Source organism: Macaca thibetana, chromosome 5, assembly GCF_024542745.1.
Source record: "Macaca thibetana thibetana isolate TM-01 chromosome 5, ASM2454274v1, whole genome shotgun sequence".
NCBI classification, from domain to species: Eukaryota; Metazoa; Chordata; class Mammalia; order Primates; family Cercopithecidae; genus Macaca; species Macaca thibetana.
This window is the reverse complement of record NC_065582.1, coordinates 164,192,897-164,210,327: the sequence shown is the minus strand read 5'-3', so window position 1 is coordinate 164,210,327 and position 17,431 is coordinate 164,192,897. Positions and strand designations below refer to the sequence as shown.

At 37.6% G+C, this 17,431-nt stretch overlaps 1 protein-coding gene across 2 annotated transcripts in view; it reads left to right on the top strand.

Moving 5' to 3' along the window:
• The window catches only part of LOC126954991 (cytosolic beta-glucosidase), a 124,802-nt gene that overhangs the window by 52,601 nt on the left and 54,770 nt on the right, over window positions 1–17,431 (top strand). The window contains exons 3-4 of one of the 2 annotated variants that reach the window (XM_050791114.1): window positions 2,625–3,421; window positions 4,157–4,280. The exons of the other annotated variant lie outside the window; for it this stretch is intronic. Coding sequence (XP_050647071.1) covers window positions 2,625–3,421; window positions 4,157–4,280 — 921 coding nt within the window. The remainder of the gene's footprint in view (window positions 1–2,624; window positions 3,422–4,156; window positions 4,281–17,431) is intronic. 2 annotated transcript variants of the gene reach the window in all.

Here is a 17,431-nt window from a genome sequence, read left to right as displayed (position 1 = left end):
CCCAACTCAAGGTCCATACCTTAATTGCATCTGCCAAGTCCCTTTTGCCATGGAAGGTAGCATGATCACCGGTTTCATGGATTAGAGAATGGACATCTTTGTGGGGAGGATGAGTTTTTCTGCTACCAAGTGAGAAATAGCACAGAACTGTGTCTTCCAAATATGGAGTTGTTATGCATGATTCACAGTACATTCCAGTTTGCAAAATAAATGAGCTGGTGTCAAAAATACCCGCTTACCCAGACAGAGAGAAAACACATGATTGTGCATAATTTGGCTTCTGCTTACCTTGCTCATCTCTCACCATTCTTATTCCTCTTTTGATACACTATCCTTATACTGAACTTTTTATTCCCAGAAAGAGAGTGAATAGACAAATACTGGCCAGGTCATATCTGATAATAAAACTCTGACTGACAAAGGAAACCCAGAAAGTCAAACCACAGCCTCTGCAGCAAGCAGCCCAGAATAGTCACAGTGTGGTCAACGGATACCTTCTCTATTTTCTACCCCCTGCTCCCTGCTTCCCACTCAGGAGCAACCAGAGAAAACCAAATATGCTCCCCAAACTAATCACAAAGGATGCCCTGTTTCTAGTTAGCGCTCCAATGCTTCCCAAGGCCAACAACCTTTAATCAGGGCACACCCAAAGGTTCTCTTTTTTCCACTCTAAAGCTTTTCCTCTGTCCTGACTGTATTTGAATACCTGCCAAATGCAAGTATTGGTGGCCGACTCTCTTGATACAGCAAACTCTGAGTAAATAGTCTGTTTTTCTCGTTTGAGTGGTCTTTATTTTAACATTTCCTTTGTGTTTTTTTGTTTCCTCTTTTTCTCTTCCTTGATCACATTTTTCTCCTCACCTTAAGTGATTAACTTGTATTCATATTTTAAATATCAGCTTAGATGTCACTAATAACAATAATAATTACTATTTTGATGATCGCTAACCTGTACTGAGCCCTGACCATATGCCAAGAACTGTTCTAAACATATTTAATTTATCTACTCATTAAACTCTCACAACAATTAATTGAAGAAGGTTTCTATTATAATCCATATTTCTCATACAGGAAAAGATAATTCAGAGAGATTAAGGATCTTGCCCAAGGTCGCAGAGCTAGTAGGTGAAAGGGTTAGTACTGAATTTAGGTGGTCTGGCACCGTAATTCACTCTTGAAACAATTACGCTACATTGCTTTCAGAATATTTTCAAGTACCCTGAGTTTAGGATGGATATCCCTTTTCATAAATTAAACAGGACTCTGTACTTATCCCTTAAATTGGACTCTGTACTTTATCTGTACTACCTTTTGTAGATAAAAAAACAGGACTCTGTACTTTATCTACTACTCTATTGTAATTGTTTATGAATTTCTCTGTAGTCTCTGCTAATAAGCTCCCTGACCACAAGGGTGGTATTTGTTTTGCTTATGTTTGTATGTCAAGCATGTAGCAGTTTCTCTATCAATGTGTATTAAAGGAATTAACAAACAAATGATCGAAAGAATGAAATGCATACAAAAGTATCTTGTTATTTTTAAAAATTGAAGGCTCCTAGGTTAAGAAAAAAGAAAGGGACCTTTTCCTTAGGCAAACTTTCAATGCAACACACTTCTACATATGACTTCATAATCTTTATCCAGGAAACAACTTCTTAAAACAGGGCAGCTTCTCTTGTCTAAGCTTAGGTTGCCTCCATGTTTTTAAATATAAAACCACATGAAGTACTAACATCAGCCTCTCCAGAAAGCCTATTCCAACCTAAGCATCATCATTAAGCTAGATTCAGTGAATTCTTGACATAAATTCTGAGCCAGGGCATGTTCAATTTAGAAACTTTCTTCTGAACTTGGCAGCAAGCCTAAAAACTCTCTCTTACACACTTGCAGTCCTGGAAAAATCAGATGAGAGCCAGAGGTGGCTGTGTATCCCCATGAACTATGTTAGGGTTTTAGAGCAAACCTCCAACCGGGTACTCTTAATGTCCTAAGCCTCTGGCTGTCTGCCCTTGTTACCCAGATTCTGGGGCAGATGTTGAGCTCTAGTTCATTCTCAGTAGGTCTCTTTTCCTAGACTTGTGAGACTAATAGGCCTGGAAAAGCATTAAGACAGTCATCTGGATCAATTCCTTTACTTTATACTTAATACCATTGGATCCATGCATTTATTAAACAAATATTTATTAACCTCTAAATTTCTGGTACTGTCCCAGGATTTGGAGATCCAGAGGTGAATTAAACAAGCCCCCTGCTATCATGGGGCTTGTATTCTAGTGGGGCTAAGGGACAAAAATGAGCATACATAGAAATGCATGAAATCATTTGAATAAGTATGAAAGTAACACAAAGTTAGATAACAGCGATCTGCCTAAATGTATCCATTTCAATACATTTATCTTTCAATCATGTCACCCCATTAAACTCCTACTTCTTGATCAACTACTCTTCTTTGGAATTCTCAGTATTTCCTCTCAGTCTTTCATTGATTGTATTGAGGAAGTAATAAAACTTGTTTTGAATAAAAGTCATTCAGAAAATTATTTGATCTTCTCCCTTTTTAAAATTTATTGCCAATATACTACAAATAACTTTTCTTCTTTGAACACTTTCTTTTTTCCTCCTAGGAATTGATTATTACAACAAGATCATTGATGATTTGTTAAAAAATGGGGTTACTCCCATCGTGACACTCTACCACTTTGATTTGCCTCAGGCTTTAGAAGACCGAGGAGGTTGGTTGTCAGAGTCTATCATTGAATCCTTTGACAAATATGCTCAGTTTTGCTTCAGTACCTTTGGGGATCGTGTCAAGCAGTGGATCACCATAAATGAAGCTAATGTTCTTTCCGTGATGGCCTATGAGTTAGGTATGTTTCCTCCGGGTATCCCTCACTTTGGAACTGGAGGTTATCAGGCAGCTCATAATTTGATTAAGGCTCATGCCAGATCCTGGCACAGCTACGATTCCCTGTTTCGAAAAGAGCAGAAAGGTATGGTGTCCCTATCACTTTTTGCGGTCTGGTTGGAACCTGCAGATCCCAACTCAGTGTCTGACCAGGAAGCTGCTAAAAGAGCCATCAAATTCCATCTGGATTTCTTTGCTAAACCCATATTCATCGATGGTGATTATCCTGAAGTTGTCAAGTCTCAGATTGCCTCCATGAGCCAAAAGCAAGGCTATCCATCATCGAGGCTTCCAGAATTCACTGAAGAAGAGAAGAAAATGATCAAAGGCACTGCTGATTTTTTTGCTGTGCAATATTATACAACTCGCTTAATCAAATACCAGGAGAACAAGAAAGGAGAATTAGGTATTCTCCAGGATGCGGAAATTGAATTTTTTCCAGATCCATCTTGGAAAAATGTGGATTGGATTTATGTGGTACCATGGGGAGTACGTAAACTACTGAAGTATATTAAGGTAAATGCATGATTTTTTGTGTGTCCATTACACCCAAATATGTGAAGGTGGGCAAGACAGGCATATGTATATGTATATATGGACCTGAAAAAGAATTACTTTAGGTAATAGCATATACATTTGCTGGCCTGGGAAGAGCAGATTAAGATTTGAGCTGATGAGAAGTAACTAGCTAGTAAAGGTTTCAAAAGCAGTGGTCAAAGTCTAGGATTTGTTGTTAAAGTTAGTTGTGGCTATAGAAGTAGTTTGGATATATTTTTCAATCTGGTGTCACAACTATGATTATAAAAGACATTTTAAGGATTGAGATAGCTGGATCTTTTTTTTTGATTCTCAACTATATTGGATGACATCCAGTTAGCTAAAATTAAAATTTCAAGTACAGGTTTTCAGAACCCCTCCTGTGGGGGATGTCGAATGTAGCTGCTGGCAGGACTGAGGGGTTAAGGAGCAGTGACAGTCAACAGATGCTGATGGAAGAAAGATATTTCTGTCTTCTCATTATAATGAGAGTCATTTGACTGTCTTCATGGACATTTGCACAGTTTTGCGTTTCCATTGTTAGTTATAAAAGGTGAATGCATGGAAAATTAAGTTAATAGGGTCAGTGCAATTTGATGAAAACTAGTTTTGGGATTGTAGCTTACAGAAGATAGAGGGTAATGTACCTGATTTTATGAGCTTCCTTTTTTTAAAACATCTGTTTGGAATAACATTTCTGTTCTCTTTTTCTAGGACACATATAATAACCCTGTAATTTATATCACTGAGAATGGGTTTCCCCAGAGTGACCCAGCGCCTCTTGATGACACTCAACGCTGGGAACATTTCAGACAGACATTTCAGGAACTGTTCAAAGGTACCATTTGAAATGATGAGAGATCAATTGTGCAAACTTAATATAATTTTCCCATTTGCTTATTTGCATTCAGCAAAGACCAATAATTTTTGAAAGGTGAAATCCATGTAAATCAATGTAAAGCCATAAAATTAGGAGGTGGGGGGAAAGTAGGAAAGAAGAAGTGGAGGATTTTGGCTACAACCTCCTGAAATTGAATCAAGTAAAAAGTGACTGTCTTCAGCATTTTGTGACTCCCGGGTGAAGGTGACAAGAACAGAAGGAGTGGTGGCTGTTGGGAGAGAACATCAGTTATTACAAAAAAGATTAGCACTGATCAACTATAACATGCTTATTTGCATATTTTAATATCCCAACTACCAAAAAAAATGAAATGACAGGATTTTTAAAGAACCCAAATTAAGCATCTGTGCAATAAACTTAAAAATGGCACAAGTCCTCCATCAATGTGTGTTGCATTTAAGCTGTAACCAAGCAGCCCAGTTAGACACGTTTTTATTGTCGTATGGAAAATGTGAGTTGTTTTTTAAGATAATGTTGTTATTTTAGTACCTCTTTTCCCTCCATGGAATTCCTTACATATGAATTCTTACCATATTTGAAAACAGTCATGAAGGAATAATCTTTAATTGGTAACACAGATTTCTAGGCCAGTTAGCACCTCCTCTCCCATTATTTGTTGCTTCCTCCTTTTTTTTTGAGATGGAGTTTCGCTCTGTCGCCCAGGCTGGAGTGCAGTGGTGCTATCTCCGCTCACTGCAAGCTCTGCCTCCCGGGTTCAAGCCATTCTTCTGCCTCAGCCTCCTGAGTAGCTAGGACTATAGGCTTCCACCACCATGCCAGGCTAATTTTTTGTATTTTAACTAGAGATGGGATTTCACCGTGTTAGCCAGGATGGTCTTGATCTCCTGATCTCGTGATCCACCAGCCTCGGCCTCCCAAAGTGCTGGGATTATGGACATGAGCCACCGTGTCCAGCCAATTCCTCCTTCTTAAAAAGGAATCATGTCATAGCAACAAAATCCAATGTAAAATGAGACTTTAAATTTCCTTTTTTTAAAAAAACCATGATAGCCACACTTAATTTTTATCATTCTGTTTGAGAGGTTCCAACATTATTCTTTCTAAAATTATTCAGTATTACACTGGTAATAACCAGAAGGAATTCTGGAAAGTGACACAAAGTTGTCTTTTTCCAAAACTTGAAATTTATTGACTGGATCCTTCACTCAGGCCTGGAGTTTATTGGCAGAGAGCAATTGGATTCTTGCAATTTGACCCAAGTGAAGAAATTATTTTGTATTACACACAAAATAGATTCTTCTGGGTAGGAGTTCGTCTTCTGATAAGAGAGGGAAATCTCTAGTTTTCTGAGATTCCTCTCCACTTCTCCCTGTAGATGGGTCCTATTCATAGTTTGTCTATTGATATTCCCAGGCTTTATCCTGAAGAACAAATAGGCTAGTTACTATGATTTATGGATGGCTACAGGGAACACAAATGACTTGCCTAAAATTGCTCTGTGTATTTTTGGGAAAAGAGAGATAAAGAGAAATTGCTTTTTTTTTTTTTTTCTCCATTCCCAGCCTGGTACTCTGTTCAGCACTAATCATATAGACGCATTTCATTGTTTTTTCAAATAGTTTCAAGTGCTTTGCACCATCCTTTAGATCTTTAATGCTAAACACTTAATGATTGACCCCAAACTAAGGTGATTTAAGGATAAAAAAGTAACAGAAGGTAAGAGTGCAAAATGAGAAAAGATTTGGGTTTCTAAGAGACAGGAGAGAATAGGGTTAGGACAAAAAAATAAGTGTTTCAATTTGTTGAACTTCTAATTTGTCTTCAGATTACTTGATGAGAAGTTTATTAGGCATATAAAACATTTACTGTCTACAGCATCTGTGTTCTCTTTTGAATCTTAACAGTAGGTTAGCTATATTCACTGTAATAGACACATACTATTTTTGTTTTGTCTTTTTAAAAACCTGTAGACGGTTTAAATGTGTAGAAATGTATATATTGAGAAGAAAAACATATGCATAAATGTATTTATTCTGGTCTGGGTATAGTGGTGTGGTAACTTTTTTTGAAACGGAATCTCACTCTGTCACCCAGGCTGGAGTGCAGTGGCGTAATCTTGGCTCACTGAAAGCTCCGCCTCCCAGGTTCACGCCATTCTCCTGCCTCAGTCTCCTGAGTAGCTGGGACTACAGGTGCCCACTACCATGCCTGGCTAATTTTTTGTGTGTTTTTAGTAGAGACGGGGTTTCATCATAGCCAGGCTGGTCTCGATCTCCTGACCTCATGATCTACCCGCCTCGGCCTCCCAAAGTGCTGGGATGACAGGTGTGAGCCACCACGCCAGGCTGTGGTGTGGTAACTTTTTTATGAATTCTCATAGTGGACACCAATTATTTCTGCTGTGGTGCAAGTCTCTTTCCCCTTTCTTCTGTAAAATATTCACCTCCCCATCTACTTGCTTACCACAGGGACATCCATGCAAGTGGAATACAATCCTCCTCCTTGAGCAGATAATTGACTGGTCCAAAGTAGGCACAGGACATGAGCTGGGACAATTTCAGTTCTTCCCTGGGACTTAGAACGTGGACCAATTAGTTTCTTAATCTCTTGGACTGGGTTGGGTGGGTGTAGCTTTGTGAGCCACCAGTGGCTCGATTCTACCCTGTAAGCTTAGGCACAGTGAGAAGGGAAGATGTCCATTCATTAAAGGAAGGAAAAGGAAGAACTTCCAGACAGCGTTGGAGCCTCTGCTTTTCGTTTTTCCTGAGATCTGTCTGCGTGCAAGTTCTCGAGAGAACATTGCTTTCATCATAATAAAGTGCTCTTTGTGCTTAATCTTATTCTAATTGGGCTTCTATCTCTTGAATACAAAGAGTTTTAATTGAAACCATCATCTCGTTTCCTTCTCAAAACCTCAAATGACCTCAAAAAGTAATGAGGTCATTACTCCTACTTTATAGATGAGGAAACTGAGTTTCAAAGAGGCTACATTATTTGCTAAAGATCATAAAGTCACTAAGTAGTATTTTTTGGAACAAGGCTGAATGCATGTATATTATTACTATTGTTAACTATTTGGTGTGAGATATAATCTGTGAGTTCAGAGCTCTCTGAGTTAAAGTGTTTATTTGTTCCCCAACACAGAAACTTTTCCTTCTATTTGGTTACTTTGGCCTTGCGTGTATTCTTTCAAAGTGCTTCAAGCTGTCTGTGAATGAGCTGACAGGTTCTGTGACCTTGAGCAAAGCTCAGACGCCTCATATCCTAGTTCTCATCAAAAGAGCTGAGCTGAACTTGCTAATCAATTTTCGGAGACTCCTCCGAGGTAATGCTGATGATCTTGGTTGGCAAGAACTTTACTAGTAAGAAGCACCCTGTGAGCAATTAAAAATAATAACAGGCCAAGGACGATATTCCTGGGAAGCGCTGCAGGTGAGAACTCACCAAAACCCAGGAAGTCAGATGGATGATGGTTCTGTGATTCCCGCGAACAAAGCCTTTCCTCCGACATCACACATATGGACAGGCACATAATGACACTATAGATGGATCAATGGGTCCGCTTGGAGGTCTTCAGGTAGATTCCCACAGCAATTAATCGAGCGTTAAAAGGTATGCTAATGTTTCTGTTTCCTTTCGGGATATGAGAAAAGAAAAAGGAAAAAAAAATGTCATTTTAGAATAAAAAGAGAGAAATCAGCTAGTGCCTTTTAAATCTTTGCATTGTTTAATTGTATGAAACACTTTTAAATAGGTTATATTTTAATTAATGTAGATGCAGATAAGAGTAAAGGATGCCCAAAACTTGAAATAACATATAACTAGATTTGCATTCTAGATCTGCAAATTATTCAATAAGGGCCTTTACCAAATCACTCAAATCCTCAGTTTGTTTATCTATAAAAATGGGGATAATGTTTTTATTTTTTTTTCTGGCAGGGTTGTTATATCCAGATTCCATTTCACGAGCTAATGTGTAAAATTCTCTTAGCAACTGCCTGACCCATAGTAGCCCCTTAGCCAACAGTAACAATTATTATTATTACAAAATGTGCACTCTTAAAAACATATCTATTGCCTCAAAGTTATTCTCCTTGTTATTTAAAAAATGCCATTCCAAGACTCGTTATCTTTCTATTGCCCCACAAATTACAGCAGACTATTTCCCTACATTTGCGTGTTTCTCTTCCTTTTTGAGGAACTTCTGGATTGGTCCTCTGGCTTTTTCTAGTGTGAATTGCATGGAGGAGAAAGCAGCACCCCCATTCATTATTTCCCTCTGGGAGGTGACCAGATTAGGTGAAAAGTCAAATCGTTGACAGGGGAAACTGCTGTCAAGCAACTGGGAATTGTTCTGCCACATGGATCTCTGTGTAAGTTTAGGATTCAATGATGTTCAAATAGTTAAAATGTTCTCGTATCATAGGAATTTTTATTATATTCATAACATTTACGCCATGCCTTGATACTCTAGAGCCAATGGGCAATTTTGGCTTCATATGTAGATGCACACAAATGGATCCCTCTCTAGTCTAAATGCTTTCATGGAGATGAGGAAGGATAGGGAGACAGGTGCCATTGCTCCAATGGCCGATACTGCCCCCATCACCTAATTCTCTTGAAAGGGGATCTGAGCGGTGCTCAACCTGTTTTTCATACCTACCCAGCACATGTGTGCTTTTAGCCTGGCTTGTGATCCTTCTTCCACCTGGAATGCCATGCTGTTTGCTTTCTTCCTGGCCCAGTTTTGTTTGAAGCAGATGAGCATGCTTGAAGTCGGAGAAAACATGGGTTTGAGACCCTGGTTCTGCCCATTATGAGCCCAAAACCTTTGGGAAAATTCTTAAGCAGGCAACCACTTCAGTCATCTAGTCTCTAAAATGGGGATAATAAGAACATTGATCTTCTAAAGAGTGGTGAAAAATGAGCAAGATAATGCCTATGATGCCTAATAAAAGTCTGGCACATTTCCTAAGGATTCTGTAAATGATGACTGATTTTTTTGGGGGGGATGGAGGGTGCTGTGAATTCTCTGAGGGTTGGAACTGTGTCTTTTTTTAATAATTATATCTTCAGCTCTAAGCACCGTGACTGTTATATAGCAGTGTTATACACATATTTGTTGAATTTGGTTCTCTCATGGAAAGGCTAGATAATGAATAATGAGAAATAAATGACTAAATGGTTGGGAGGCATATTTTCTTTCCCTGAACAAATATACCCCACACATTAAACAAAAAAATGCAGCCTTCTCAAAAGTTTCTGAGCCAGTCCAACTTTCCAGGCAGATCCATGCCTGAGTTAGCACAGCGGTAGATGATTGCAGAGAAGGTTTGTTAATGACCAGCTTTCAGCTTTTAATGACAAAACCCCTCAGCAAGATGTCATCGAAGTTATTGAAGACTTCACTGAAAGTGTTGAAGCTGATACATTGTAACAAGAAGGTTATAAATCTTGCAGCTTGGATATACCACCAAGACAAGATGCTGAGCACAGAATCACCCCGCTGTTGTCTGTCAGCATTCTCCCTCCCCCTACGTCTTTCCCTTCCCACAGAGAGCAGGTAAAGGAGAAATACATCTATTTCCCAAAGTAGTGCAGACCTGGCAGCCACCTGCCTATGCCAATTTCAGATCACAGAGGCCCATTTAACTGGACAAAATGTGTTAAGCACCTGTGTTTTTCTAAATGTACATTAGACAAAAATCCGAAGCATTAGGGAAAGAACTCAAAGGTTAATATGGTGACCTTTTAGAAACACCAGCCAATTAAAAATCCATTGCAAGCTCAGAATAGAGACCCAAATTCCTGAATATAGATTCTCGCTCTGTATCTATTGTTTTATTGCTTCTCAGAGGACATCTTTGTCACCTTGGCCCCTAGGAAGCAGTTCATCTCATAACTCCTGTTAAATAAAACTGTATGGCTTTGGGGCCATGTGGGGTGGGATTGGATTGACTCAGCACTGCTAGTGAGGCTGCCCCTGGCTGCACTGGATGGCTGCTAGCCTCAAGGGGCCAGGTCAGAACACAGAGGAAGAACAAGGTTTGAAGGCTGGGCATGAGAATGGCTAGTGGGTACTAGTATAGAGTGTGCAATTTTTGTTTTTTAATTTTTTAAATTGACAAAAATTGTATCTATTTATTGTGTACAGCATGTTGTTTTGAAACATGTATACAATCTAAAATGCCTAAACACATGCATTACCTCACATACTATCATTTTTTGTGTGTGTGGTGGGAACACTTACCATCTACTCTTTTAATAATTTAAAAGAATATAACACATCGTTATTAATTACAATCACCATGTTGTACAATAAATCTCTTGAATTTGTGCCTCCTATCCAACTGAAATGTTGTATCGTTTGAAACAGCATCTCGTGAATCCCCCAGACTCATAAATGAGATCATTTATGTCTACGTATGCTCTGAGTGCCTTAAAATGTTAGATGTTATTCTCACCATCTTTGCTTCTATGAGATCCACTTTTTTAGATTCCATGTACAAGTGAGATCGTGTGGTATTTGTCTTTCCGTGCCTGGTTTCTTTCACTTAACATAATGTCCTATAAGTTCATTGGTGTTGTTGCAAATGACAGGATTTTATTCTTTTTAAGGTCAAATCGTAGGACCATGCTATTTTGGTTACTGTAGCCTTGTAGCATAGTTTAAAGTTGGGTAATGTGATATTTCCAGCCTCGCTCTTTTTGCTTAAGATTGCTTTGGCTACTCGGGCTCTTTTTTGGTTCCATATGAATTTTAGAATAATATTTTTCTAAATCTGTGAAAATGACACTGTATTCCCCATTTTCTTTATCCATTCATCCATTGTGGACCCTTAGGTTGATCCCGCATCCCGGCTATTGTGAATAATGGTGCAGTGAACGTGGGAATGCAGATATCTCTTTGACATACTAGTTTCATTTCCTTTGGATACATGGTAGTTTTATTTGTGGAATTTGAAAAGTCATGAAGAAAATAATTTCTTATGTTTGTGTCCCACTAGTCTACATATGTAGACCACACTTAGACTCAGATAGCCAGGGTTTACAGAGTTAACCTTAAAAAGGAATATGCCATATGCCCTTCTCATTTATTTCCACCTACTACTTCCACCCATGGCATGCTTGTCATTTGCCCTTCCTTCTCACTTGGAAGTACGGAAGAGTAGAATGCACTGAAGTAGAAAGTCTGCAGGCTTTGGAGAGGAAAGATGAACAGAGTTCTGTGTTCTAGTGGTGTACCGTTGGGCAAGTCATCATTAGTACTCTCTAAATGTCAATTTCCTCATCTGTAAAATGGAACTAATGCTAACTGCTGTTCTGCCTAACCCAAGGTCAGTTGTGAAAATAAAATGATATCATTTATATCTGCATATGCTCTGAACACCTTAGACTGTTAGATGTTATTCTCATATTTGATATATGTACTTTATGCGTCTGCTTAAGGATATTCATCACTCTGGTCAAAATACATTATCTGGACCTCAACATTCTCCACTGCCAAGGAAAGGGGTTGGTGCTCATTATTTGGGTCTTTTCAAAATCTAGATTCTCAGATTTTATGAATTTATTTCCCTGCACATTTCTGAGCTGCTGTAACAGTGCAGTCAATTTAAGCATTTTTAGAGAACATGTACTATGACCTAGTGATAAATATAGTGCATAATAAAGTCCAGAATAACACACACACACAGAAATATCTATCTATCTATCTATCTATCTATCTATCTATCTATCTATCTATCTATCCATCTATCTATCTATCTATCTATCTTTGTAAGTTTATGTAAGTTTTTTGATGAGCTATTTCACCACACTTGTCTGGTGAGGCACATATTGATGTGATAAGAAACCTAAACCATTTATCAGGTACATTCTCTTAGAAACATAGAACCTGGTATACCTGCTTCACAAGAACAGGTTTCATGGAGTTGCCCATGTGAGAAGCAGCTCGATCACACATCAGAGACTCTTCCCTTGTGCTTTTTAACTGGAAACCATTATCTTCTCTGTCTGTACTATTCCAATATCTATGCTGTGCCCCAACTGATGGACATCGCTTTGGGCTTTTTAACTCAGTTTCAACTACTCTGAAGTGATAATTACTTAAAGTCTCCCACCATCTCAGGTCCAGTGAATTTTAAGAATACTATAAAGCCTTTTAAAAAAAAATCAGATGATTTCAAACTAACTTTTCTTTTTTTTTCAGAAAAATGTATAGTGTAACAGTAAGCAGAAGCTCAGTTTTTGTTTTCATAACTGTGAAAAAGACCAATAAGGAAAACAATTGAAGTGTAATTTATCTGAAAAAAATTAGCCTTTCCAATATGAAGAGTTGACTGAATGGAAACTAGAAAAAGGGGAAGGGGGAGAAGAGAAAGAATTCAATAATGATTTATATTATTTATTGATTTATCTATTCTTTTCTATTCCCTAGATAGCTTCAGGGAGGATTCAATAATGATTTTTAAAAACTGTCCCAGGAGAGAGCCATGTTGGAATATTCAAGTGATCAGAGGGATACTGGAATTGAAGCAAGGTGAATTTCTCAGGTTTCCTCCAGAGTGTAGATGAAGTGGTCCTCAAGCATCTGTCTACATTAGCTCTTATTCCCTGATCTCCAGAATAACCTGATTACTATATGCTTCTTAGTCATCTTGGGAGTGAAAAAGCACTGCCTTTGAATAAAGCCAGTAGAGTTCAATTTTAGTGTGATTCACAGGCATTGCCTGGATAACTGTGTTAAGGATTCTATTGGATAGCTATGGGCTCATGGAAAGAATCCAAAGAAGTAGATGGTCAAGTGCTATCTATTTCTGCTCAGGAAACCTAACATGAGTTTTCCCATGCTTGGAAAGAGATATTCCTCATTATAAATTAATACATTGACATTAGGTTTTGTAAATAAAAATCTTCTTCATTAGTAGGGATTAGCTCTGGGTGCAGTGAAAAAAAAAAAAAACGAAATTGTGCTTTGCAGTGCTGATTATCAGACCTTAGGCAATGCTGATCTCACCAGTTCTATAACCTTCCTCTCTGTAGTCTTCTCCTCTTACCTTTTTAGAGCTTCAATGTTGCTTATATTTGTCAGTTGCTCTACAGTGATATAAATATTGTTTCTGCCAACTTTCACAGACTCCTGTTTGTGTGAATTACTTGTTCACTACCTCCTATCTTATTTTTTTCAATAGTAAGCCTGATGCTATGCAGACAAAAGTCAGCAATATTGTGATTAAAAACATTAAAAATTGATGCCATGACCACTGCATGGGCTTCTAACAGCGGCGTTGTAACAAATACTTGTTGAGTAAGACAATTGAATATATGAAACTTGAGAGATACTTTGATTCTTGAAGACAATATCCATGATAATCTTTGAAAAAAAGAAGAAGAGCATTTTCAGGAGAAAATGAAAGTTATTAAAAGGTATAAGAACTCATAGGCGGAAGAAGTGTACCTAAAGATTTTATTCACCATTTTTAAAGACAAAATTCTCACCAGAAAAAAATTTTGGAGTTTTGAGCAATATACTCAGCATTCACTAAGTGCTCAGTAAATGTTTAATAACTTGCAAGGAGATTCAGCTTAGATTAGCAGAAAAACTGAATTACTTCTGGGAATTTCAATGAAATATTAGACTTATACCACCATCGTGCTTTTTTGACTTCTAAAGAAGTGGCAGATTATTCTCTTATAAACAATTTGTATGCATTGGAATATGCATGAATGCTAATTATATCCTTTTGATATTAAAATTCCATTTGGGACAACAATAATTTAAATATATGATAGAGTTTTAAAGCTCTCGTGTACAAATTCTCTTAAGTGCTCCATGCCTCAGTTTCTTTAATTGAAAAATAAAAGGGTTGAACTAGCTGATCTTTTGGGATACTGCCAGCCTAAGAATTTCGTGACCTTCTAGATAGTCCTTCTGCAGAAGTATGTCATGGATCACATTTTATTAGAACTCTTGATAATTTCTTCGGCTATAAAATTTAGTCTAAGGAATTATAATTAATGGTCTTTTTTATACAGAAAAAAACCTCTCTTCATTCTTCTTATCCCGCTACCTAATTTGAAATTTAACACCTTTCTTATATGGACATAAAATTAGACCTTGCTCTTCAGTGTGCTGTTTCTATTGATATTGATTCAGGTTCCAGGTAACATTTTCTTGACCTTCAATCTGAGTATTTCCTCTTCTATTCATTCACATTGAAAATGAACCTCACCTTTCTTTGCTTGAGGAAGTTTTCCCTCGGAGTTCATGGAGTCAGAAGGGCACTTCAGACTCAAGTTTAACAAAGTTACTGTAGACAGCATAAAATCTCAGAGAGGAAACTGGATGAACCAACTCATTTCAAAGCATTAGTATAAAATCCCCAGCTGAACAACTTCACAGCAGTTACAATCACCAGCAGTAAAATCACCTTTCAAAACACGATTATGGCAAGAGGCACCGAATCTATTAAATTTTAAGATAGTTAAGTATGAGCTTTTGAACTTTGCCATAAATGCATAATTTAATTCAATTAGATAGCATAGTAATTTTAACTTTACTTATATTTAACTTGAACGCTAAACTTTTGTTTCTGGGCAAGATCCTGAATTAGAAGGAGGGATCATGTTGCAGCATTTTCAGAATTACAGTCTCATCATAAGTCTGTGCAGAGACTTCACATAGGCAAGTCTGTTTTTCTATTCTGACTTTTGAGCATAGAGCTTATTCCAATCAGTACTGCTTTTACCGCAAGTTACTGTTTAGGTAGCATTTTCTTCAATACAATGAAAATATCACCCTGGTGCTAGAGATGAAAATAGTTTCTTTTGGAAAGTAATTCTTAAGGCTTATCTGAAAAGGCTATGTGCAGAGTTTGGGGAGAGAGGCCCGTCTCACTAAATAGGGTCATCTCATCAACAGCAAAGTATTCTGTGTGTTGAGATTAGCTAATGCAACAGTATCATGGCCTGAGATTAGTTTGTGCTATCCTAAAACTTGGCCACATTTCCCCCCTTGTTTGTGAAAGTCCATTATGGGAATCACTGCCTGCTTTAAAAATAAGCGACACTATTGTGGGTGGAGGAAGAAAAGGCATTTGAACCCTGAAGAATTTTAATTGGTGCTAGCGAGTGAAGGTGAACTAGAAGCCATTGATGTTTCAGGTGAAAACATTAATGAGTGGGGTCTAAACAATAGATAATAGGAATAGGGTAGGAGGAGGAATGTTTAACATTTGCTGATGAAATAACCTTTTTTACTCTCCTGGCAACAAGTAGAATTCATTTCTTTAATGTTTAGACACAACCCAAAGTCTTAAATAATTTTAAATGACCATATTCTTTTATGAGTAATAGTCAAGTCAAATATGTTTCATAGTTGAAAATGAGCAGAATAATAAAAAATTAGATCAGCACATAAAATATGAGTAAATGAGTCTATTTTAAGTGTATACATTTATTAGTAGATCATTTTTATGTGGTTGAGGCTCTGTGGGTATAGTCCCTTAAAACTTTTTTTTTCACAGAGATGTTCAGGATATGTTCTTGATACTCCGAATGAGCAGTTGGCCTTAAAAAAAAAAAAAAAAGGAAGCTTCAAAAATATTTCATGCCCAAAGTTTGCTGCCCTCATGAATAGATGGTAACAATGTCAAGAATGGTTCAGAAAAAAATCCCTTAGCACTCCTACAAAAACAAATAGCTTGACCCATTGCTTGTGTACAAGTTTTGTATAGTCAGGCAGAGAACTTTATGAATACTCTTACGCCACAACGGTTTGCTTGTTTGACATAGTGAAAGAGCATATTCTTTGACTGATTGATTGATTGATTGATTTAGATAGATTCAGCAGGGTACATGTGCAGGATGTACATGGATATATTGTATAATGGCGAGGTTTGGGCTTCTTGTGTGCCCGTCACCCAAACAGTGAACATTATACCCAATAGGTGATTTTCAACCTTCATCCATCCTCCAACTCTCCCCACTTTTGGACTGTCTAATGTCTATTCAATTTCCTTCTGTACGTCCATGTGTACCATTGTTTAGTTTCCACTTATAAGTAAGGACATACAACATTTAATTTTCTGTTTCAGAGTGATTTCTCTTAGGATAATGGCCTTCAGCTTCATCTCTGTTGCTGCAAAAGACATGACTTCACAAAGAGTATATTCTTTAAAGACAGATCCATGTTCAAAATCTGGCTCTGATACTCTTTCACGTTGTGAACCTTTGGCAAGTTATTCTATCTCTATGAATATCAGTTCATCATCTCTGAAAATGTATTTTTGGTGCAGATTAATGGCGTACTTCATATCCTAGAGAAATGCCTACCACATAAATCCTCCAAATGATAACTATTGCAGTGAATTCTTTGTTACCAGCATCCAGTAAGCAGGATTTTGGAAAAACTGTGACTTTCTGCACAGTCATCAAGCACTGATAATTTATGCTTCTCTTGATGACTCCAGAATGCATTCTGAATAATTAGAGAAAGATTAAATTATAATCAGTTTAGTTTCAGTGTTAAGTGTATTTTAATTTATTCTCATTCTTTAAAAATTTGTAATCCTTCTGCATGTGGCAACAATTAACAAAAAACATTTGATTAGCTGGGGCACCACATTCCCTGACTATCAAGCTAATAAAGAGTTTTTGCAGGTTGTTGGAACTCAAACTTTTCCCTGTGCATAAACTGGGCATTTGCTGGGTAGAGTCTGTTCACACCAGTCTTCTATCCTTTCTCAGAGCCAGTGTGTCGACTGTTGGATATCTTAGATTTAATCTGTATGTATCCTTGAACAACAGTCTTAGAACTTATACCAGGCCCTTTTTGTGTATTACTTTGACACAGCGTCCTAGTCCTGGCCATCACTTCTGATTTGGTGCAGATGAGGACCTAAGTCTTCTACCTTTGAGGTTGTCTGTTCTTTTCCTATGGATTTCTAGAGATGAACACCTCAGCGGACTTTAGTAATCCATCTATCTTGGTGTTTCATCAACCTCTACTCTTACCCAGTCATGTTTTGGACTTGTTCTCACTAGGCTTTTTAGGCTATATAACCTTCCTGATGAAAACTTCACTATGCATTTTATCATTTTTGTGGTTCTTTGAACTTTCCACT